The sequence below is a fragment of the Podarcis vaucheri genome (genome assembly GCF_965113315.1).
Source record: "Podarcis vaucheri genome assembly, chromosome: 1".
Lineage (NCBI taxonomy): Eukaryota > Metazoa > Chordata > Lepidosauria > Squamata > Lacertidae > Podarcis > Podarcis vaucheri.
In genome coordinates this window covers 79,840,314-79,847,524 of record NC_138759.1, presented here as the reverse complement: position 1 = coordinate 79,847,524, position 7,211 = coordinate 79,840,314, and the positions used below count along the sequence as shown (strand labels likewise).

The following is a 7,211-nucleotide window of genomic DNA, read 5'->3' as shown; positions in this document are numbered from 1 at the left end:
AACCTTGGGTGAGCATCTGGAACCCCCTGGAACCTTGCTGAATCCCAGACTGAGATCCTTTACCCGGCACGCATATAAGTATGAAATATAGATGACATTGATAGTTTCTCATGATTGAAGCAGCTTTTCATTACTTCCCAGGTAGGTGAGAACATCTGTTCACACTATACATTTTGTTACCTTTCAATGCCAGGGTTCTTCCACATGAGGGAATGTTCCAAAAGTCTAATTTACCCAGGAAAATGCAGCTAGGTTTATAAGATAACTGTCACATGCAAAAAAATAATAATACTAATAACAAAAGAGCTGTGCTATAGTTTCTTTATTTGATTTTGGAGACGATGAAGACAAGAGGAAGATAAATAATTTTAGACTCTACCATAAGGCGTATAAATGCCAGAGTCTTTCATTCTAAGTCCCATTCCTTTTGATTTATGCAATCCTTACTAACTTATTTCCACAGTTTGTTTTCCCCAATCATTTAATCCACACATGAAAAACAGAAGTTGCAATTTATTTTTTTGAAGATCCTCACAGAGCTGGATGCTTCATTCCTGATTTTCATCTACTGTTGCTCCAGATACTGCTTCATTTATTTCTGCAATCAGTTGGCAAACCGAGCGGCTCATTATCTGAGTGGCTTCCTCTGCATCATTGCCTGAAAAACTGCCATGAGAGAAATGCAGGTCAAATATCAAGCAATAGTTCACTGGCCAGCATTCCTGGAACATTGCCTCCTCAATCTGCTCATTGAATCTGGAAAGTCTTGTGAATGAGTTCTAACTGACTGACTAATCTACCCATCCTTCATGCTCATAATCAGAAAATTACTTGTCGTCTTCCCCATCCCCCCCATTGCCTTGTCTATTTCTTAGTATTTCCTCCCTCCACTTTATCATCTATTCTTCCTTCGCCCCCTACTGTTCCTGACTTGAAGCACATGTAGCAAGGCACTGCTTCCCACAGATACTGTGGGGAGAGGGTTGGGGAGAGGTAGCCCTAGAGTAACAGTAAAATCGGCCAAGGAAATAGTGTAATAGCGAGGTGAGATGACCAGAGCTGTACACAGTATTCCAAATTCAGTTGCGCCATAGATTTGTGTAATGGCAGTTGAATTTTCAGTTTCTTTCCTAAAGATCCCTAGCATGGAATTTGCCTTTCTCGTAGCTGTCACACACTACATAGACATCTTCACCAAGCTATCCATTTTGATGCCAAGTTCTCATTCTTGGTTAGTCACTGCCTGTTCAGATCCTAATAGCATCTATGCATCACTTTACACTTGTTCACTTTGAATTGCATTTGCCACTTTACCGCCCATTCACTCAGTTTGGAGAGGTCTTTTTGCAACTCTTCACGATTTCTTAAAAAAAAACAAAAAATTCTAGACCTTGAACAATTTAGCAAACTTAGGCACCTGGATCCCTTTGTAAAAAATGGTGTTCCATTGGCTACTTCCAAGTCTCACCTTGCATCTAGGTTCTGTACAAATTGCAAACAAGTCTTCAGTTTAATGAGTTTTTCTTCTGAACTCCACAAGTCATCTGTGTTTTTATCAGTGAAGCCAGGTTCATCCTTTACTCCAGATGAGACACTAATGCACAAGAAAGCAAGGTCAGAGATGAGAGGGCACATTCTGCTAAGAGGCCACTTTGGGGGTTTTCTCTCTACAGTACTCTAAAGACACTCATCCCATCTACTCAAAAGGAAGGTGCCTTGTTATTTTAGAATGTAAATTCACAAAAATTAAATACATGTTTGGAAAAAGCTTCTTTCTTACAAAGTAGCTTTATTAACCTTGCAATTTCTCCTCTCTCTGAAGACTGATTAATGTCCACAAAAGCCTAAAGTGTATTGGGATGAAAATATCTAAGTCAGTTCTGGCCACTATATTTTGCCATTCTTGTGTATATACTCTTACCGTTGAGTATCCTTTTGAATGCATATTCAGTTAAAATATAATAAATATGTGAATGAAAAGTGTTCATGCTAAAATGCAAGGGAAGGGAAGATGGAGCAGAAAAGCAGATAGTGTTTTATGCTTCCCTGGCTGCCACTTCACCCCAATCTGCTCTTCCTCCCAGGAGTCTATGTGCATGTGTGAATGGTGAAATGTACATCTGAAACCCTATGGCAGAACAAAACATAGGGAGAAGGAAATCGGCAAGGTGTCCAGGGACGAGCTAAACCCTTCCCATCCTGCCACTTCCCTGCTTCCCTCCTGCTGGTGCTTTGCAGCAATAAAGTGACCCATCAGAATTTCCTTATGGGTGTTCACATGTGGCATCTAACTGAGACATCAGTTTGAGCCCACACTGCAGAAATGGAAAATGTAACACTCAGTTATCCCTACCTTGTGTGTGCCTCTCCTTACATGAACCAACCTGGAGTCTCCATTCATCCTGCGTTCCCACCTCCAAGGAACTTTCAGAGGCTGGGAACAGGTAGAGGCATTGCATCCTGTTTCACTGCTTGAGGCAAAACGAGAAGTAACACTCTGCAGCTGCTGGCACTGCTTCAGAGGTGATAGGGCAAGGGGGCTTCTGCTGCCTGAGGCAGTGGCTTCACCCAACCTAATGGCTGCGCCAGCCCTGGGAACAAACCTTCTCAGTGGTGGCTCCCCATTTGTGGAATGCTCTCCCCAAGGAGGCCATCTGTTTTTAAGCCCCAGGTGAAAACATGTTTATTTTCTGAATCCTTTGGAGCTTAACTCTCAGCATACGTTTAGTGGGGTGGGGTTGAGTGGCTGTTTTATGATTATTCTTGTGTTTTAGTTTGTTTTTTCATCTTGTTTTATATCTGTTTTTAATGTTTGTTCGTTGCTTAAGTAATAACTCTGAAAGTTCTCAAATCTGCCTCCCATTTCCATGCACCTTATATACACTTTTGCACCACACTCCTAACACTATCTACTAATTTTCTACTGATTTCCTGCTTCTGATCTTCCAAGAGAGTCCCAGCGTTGAAAATCAGCCTACACACATACTGTATATGGCAACCCTTCATATGCTCCTGACCTATAGTTTGGGGACTTCACGTGAGGTGAATAAATTCTCTTTCCCTGATGACTTTTCAGTCTTAGAATTTTAAAGCATTATCTCTGTATTTACCTGCGCTTGTAGTTCATCAGGTTTTGTAGTAATTTGGCAGCTTTCTCATATTCTCTTCTCATTCCTGCATCATGCATCAATTTGAGCTCGATTTGCCTCTGGTGCCTAGGGTTGAGAATCATAGAAATGTAGAGTTGAACTGAATTAATGAGTCAAGCTAACATAAAATGGATTAAATTCCACTGTAAGTCATCTATCATTTGCCCAAGGGTAGGCCATCCAGCCTGTTGCTCCACTGAGAGCGCGGATATCGGGGCTGGGGCAGAGAGCATGTTGATGTTGTTGTAGCTGCAGAATGGAATGAGACAAGTGAGCAGTCTCTAAGAAAGATACTAATTACTGGAGGCTTTCCTGGGGGAAATTGGGGAACTGAGACTTGTTGGGAAACACTAGTTTTTGATGTGATATATTTATAACACATTAGCTGTGCAATGTCATCTCAAAGACAGTTAATTGTAATTAAATTTTGAAACTTGAATCTTAGTAATAAAAGTCCTAACAGTGGTCACATTCCCTGCATGCCTGCTAAACTAGCAGAACTGCACGGTGTTCTTTCCTACGCTCCTTCCATCTTTTTAAAAGGACACATTGTAGAAAGACAAGCACTAGCTGTCAATCCAATCTCAGACGTGTCTAAGGAAGCTTGCACTTGTCATTGCAACTGTCCATTTCTCCAAAAAGTGATCGGCATCACACTTTTTCTCTAGAGTACTCTGTGTGTGATGAAGACAGGAGGGGAAGAGTCACCAAAGTGACTGGGTGGGAGGGTTGAAAGTGGGAAATCTTTGAATTTCTGAGATCAGACAATTTGAAAGGAAGGGGGGGGGAGGAAGGGCTGAGTCACAGAAAAGATGTTTACCTCCCAAGAGAAGGAAGTGATGCTGAGATGTGAGACAAGATCATCACCACAGTAGCTAGCTGCCACAGTCCAGCCATCAGCAAAGCCATGATGCTTCCCTTAAAATTGAAACAAGTTTTAATGAGTAACAGAAAGGCTGCAGTTCTTTATTGGTACAGATTGCCTATTATGTCACACACGCACATTCCAGGGCTCTCTAAATAATGACTAATGTTGGTGACGTCCTGGAGCTGGAACGTTTTCCCCTGAGAGGGATGTCTGGAGCCCATTTTTATGCCCTGTTTCTGGTGCCGGGCAAAGGCTTTCTACCAGGCTTTAAAGTTTTTATTGATTCTGCCTATTATTTTTATGCTGCATTCATTAGGTAGGAATGCGCAGTGGCCAGAAAAAATTAACGTGTATCTTTTGGAAGCAGCCCAATTTGTTTCAGAGCAGCAGTGTCTTTTTAACTCCACTCAATTACTTGGGAGAAAATTACCTTTGTTAAAAATGAAGCTTTGCTTCCCTCCTCCCTGGCCATTCACTATAGCGGGGGATCTAAAAACAGCTACAAATTTGTTCCTTTTCATACAATGAAATTTGCATGGATTAAGCCTGCCAAACTGCAGGTAGATACATTCAGAGGGTTTGTGCAGGACACCTTTGAATTTTGATTTAAAAAACAAAAAAAGAAGTCCATAACCTTTTCATTTTTTATCAGAATTGGATATGATTTGCAAGCATGGTCATCACTTCTGAGAGGATGAAGCCCCCTACATTTCAGAACAATAGCTGCAGTGGGCCTCCAGCAAGAGCAGATGTTTCTGTTTTGGTATTGGTACAATAATAGTCATGGAAGTGGTGGTGGGGATCCCCAGCAAAGACCCTGCTAACCCAAGGGTCATTGGTGAGGAGCAGTCTTCTGCTCTCTCCCCACAAATTTCAGGGGAGGTACAGTTACTTCTCCCTGGGAGTGATCTCTCCACTGATGTCCACAAGGGAAGGGGGTAGTGGGGTAATAGCACAAATCCCCACAGAAAACTGGATTAGGGGGAGGTATAATCCCCTCAACAACAATCCTGTTACCCCAGGGTCATTGGTGGAGGGTGGTTTTCAGATTTTGGGGGATGCAATGCAGAGCTCTCCATGGATTTGCACAGGAAAGACACAGATGCACATGTAAAACAAATAAGTTTTAATCCTTCCTTCAGATCACTCTGTTTGGAGTGCCCTGGGGAAATAATTCAGTGTGATTAAAAGCTGAACCTGTCCATCAAGACAAAAGAGACCACCCACTTCTCCACCCTTCCTTTCTTCTCAAGCTCCGGGTGCTTCCCTCCTTGTGTGATTTCATTTCAGAAGAGAAAAACAAAACAAAACGCCAGTCCATTCACCACTGTGCCACATAATTCTGATGTATGTCAATAACTGGCCTCAGGTGGAACCTGGAAAATGATCACTTTAACTCTGCTGTTCAAAATCCTTTTCACCACACAGTTACGGTTATCTCTGACAGGTCTCATGTCCTTTAATGACTGTATACTTAAGAGGGAATCTTGATGAGTGTTTTCTCATCACTGCATTTCACTACTGAAATTCTCTCTTCTCCACAGCTATTAAAAGGCATTGGATCCTTGTACTGATTTACATCTAATTTGCCAAACATTATGTTAAACTACAAGCCTTGTGCTGCTTCTGCCTACTACATGTGTTAAGGGATGTTAAAATAGCAGAAAAGAGAACAGAAGAGCTTTACATCAAACAAATGAATGGAGAGAGGTAGCCATCGTATGTGACATCGTCTAGAAAGGTAATTTATCATTGCAATAAAGGTCTGCATATAGAACAGCCTCCCCCATGGCTTTGGCATCATTTTTGACGCCAACAGAAAGAAAAAGAGAATAGTGTGGATTGTTACGCTGTTCTTTCAAGCATCCAGCTATAATATATGTTCCTTCACTTAGTAATACTGTGAATAAAATTAAACATGTAGCAATTTCTTTTTTTAAAAAAACAACAGTAACACCAATCACAAACCTTAATGGATTTTATTATTATTAAAAAAAGACAAAAAGCCACTCAAGCGCTTTTTATTGCAATAGGAGGAATACAAAATAAGTTCCTAAAACAGCGTCCTAGAAGCAGGTTTACCTCCTTTCTGTTGCGAATTCACACATAATTAGTCTTTAGTTTCTTTCAGATGAGTCATAAAAATAATTAGATGTTGGGCTTTGTGGCTGACAGACATGACTAAGGCTTAAAACCCATCAGCCAGCAACCCAAAGGGGTGTGCACGTACATAGGTTTTATAGCCCTCCATTTCCCACTGCTGCGTCCTTAAGCTCCCTGAGAAGCCACTATAAACTTCAAGGACACTCTAGGTCAGTGTCGGCTGCGGTGAGGAGGAAGTTGGCAACCCCTTTCTCTGTGTGTGAAGATATATTGTGTACTGTTTCTATCCTGGTTACAGATCTGTATTGCTAAAAGGGAATACCTGTTGTGCTATGGCGGATGCTAAATTCCCTTGCGACGTTGGACAAATTTTTTGCATCCTGTGGAACCATTCCCAGAACCACAGCCATAGTAAAAAATGTGAACCCCACAAGGACAAATATGCCAGCCAGGAGGACAAAATACTAACCGTTTCGAAAGACGCTGCTCTGGGACAAGTGAAAGGTCTCTCAGCTGTTGCCTGCAGTGCTGCTGCCCAACTCTTACCTGTGCCTCTCTCCTATAAATATTCTGCTCTTATCAGTAATCGTTAGGTAAAGACTGGAATAAGGGTACTGTTTAATAATGGCAAATAAGCCAGAATGCCTTTTTAATTTCCTAATTTGTCTGGCAAACATCCTTGGAGTGATAGCGAGCATATTGAGAGTGATTGATTTTCTGTGAATGGCACTGCTATCTCTTAGTTCACCTTTAAATTGCCCTATTTGATGGGAATTAAAAACATATATTTGTTTGCTTAGGTTTTATCTGCCAGGATGAATGTGTGCGTCTTTTAGGAATGTTCTTGACATTCGAGAGCTCACTTAGAATGATGGGTGTATCATAGAGGTTACAATGGAAGCATTGGTGGTAGTCAAATATCCACCATCCTTCCTCTTCCAGATGGCTTACAGCTACCTGACAAGCTTGGCTTGATCAACCATGTTTTTGAGAGAGAGGAAACTCACTGAAATTTCTCCAGGAACCTCCTGTTGCCTCCTAATAACCAAGTTATCAAGCTGTTGGATGTTCCCTGCTTCCAGGGTTGTGTA

The 7,211-nt window shown here is 41.5% G+C and overlaps 1 protein-coding gene across 1 annotated transcript; it reads right to left on the bottom strand.

Annotated features, from left to right (window-relative positions):
• Window positions 1–307: 307 nt before the first annotated feature.
• Window positions 308–6,668, bottom strand: LOC309539932 (uncharacterized protein). Its single transcript, XM_082236404.1, has 5 exons — window positions 6,590–6,668; window positions 3,970–4,074; window positions 3,111–3,215; window positions 1,469–1,594; window positions 308–666 (listed from the first exon to the last, which is right to left on the bottom strand). The coding sequence occupies exons 2-5, from the start codon at window positions 4,056–4,058 to the stop codon at window positions 549–551; spliced, it is 438 nt and encodes a 145-aa protein (XP_082092530.1). The 5' UTR covers window positions 4,059–4,074; window positions 6,590–6,668; the 3' UTR covers window positions 308–548.
• Between the last annotated feature and the right edge of the window lie 543 nt (window positions 6,669–7,211).

Bases quoted from the DNA above. Each gene is read 5' to 3' on its own strand.
- LOC309539932 (XM_082236404.1), bottom strand. From the start codon at position 4,058: ATGGCTTTGCTGATGGCTGGACTGTGGCAGCTAGCTACTGTGGTGATG. The intron at 1,595-3,110 runs GTAAATACAGAG...CTTGTGCATTAG, and splicing joins CTGATGAACTACAAGCGCAG to TGTCTCATCTGGAGTAAAGG. The intron at 667-1,468 runs GTGAGACTTGGA...CTCTCATGGCAG, and splicing joins GTACAGAACCTAGATGCAAG to TTTTTCAGGCAATGATGCAG.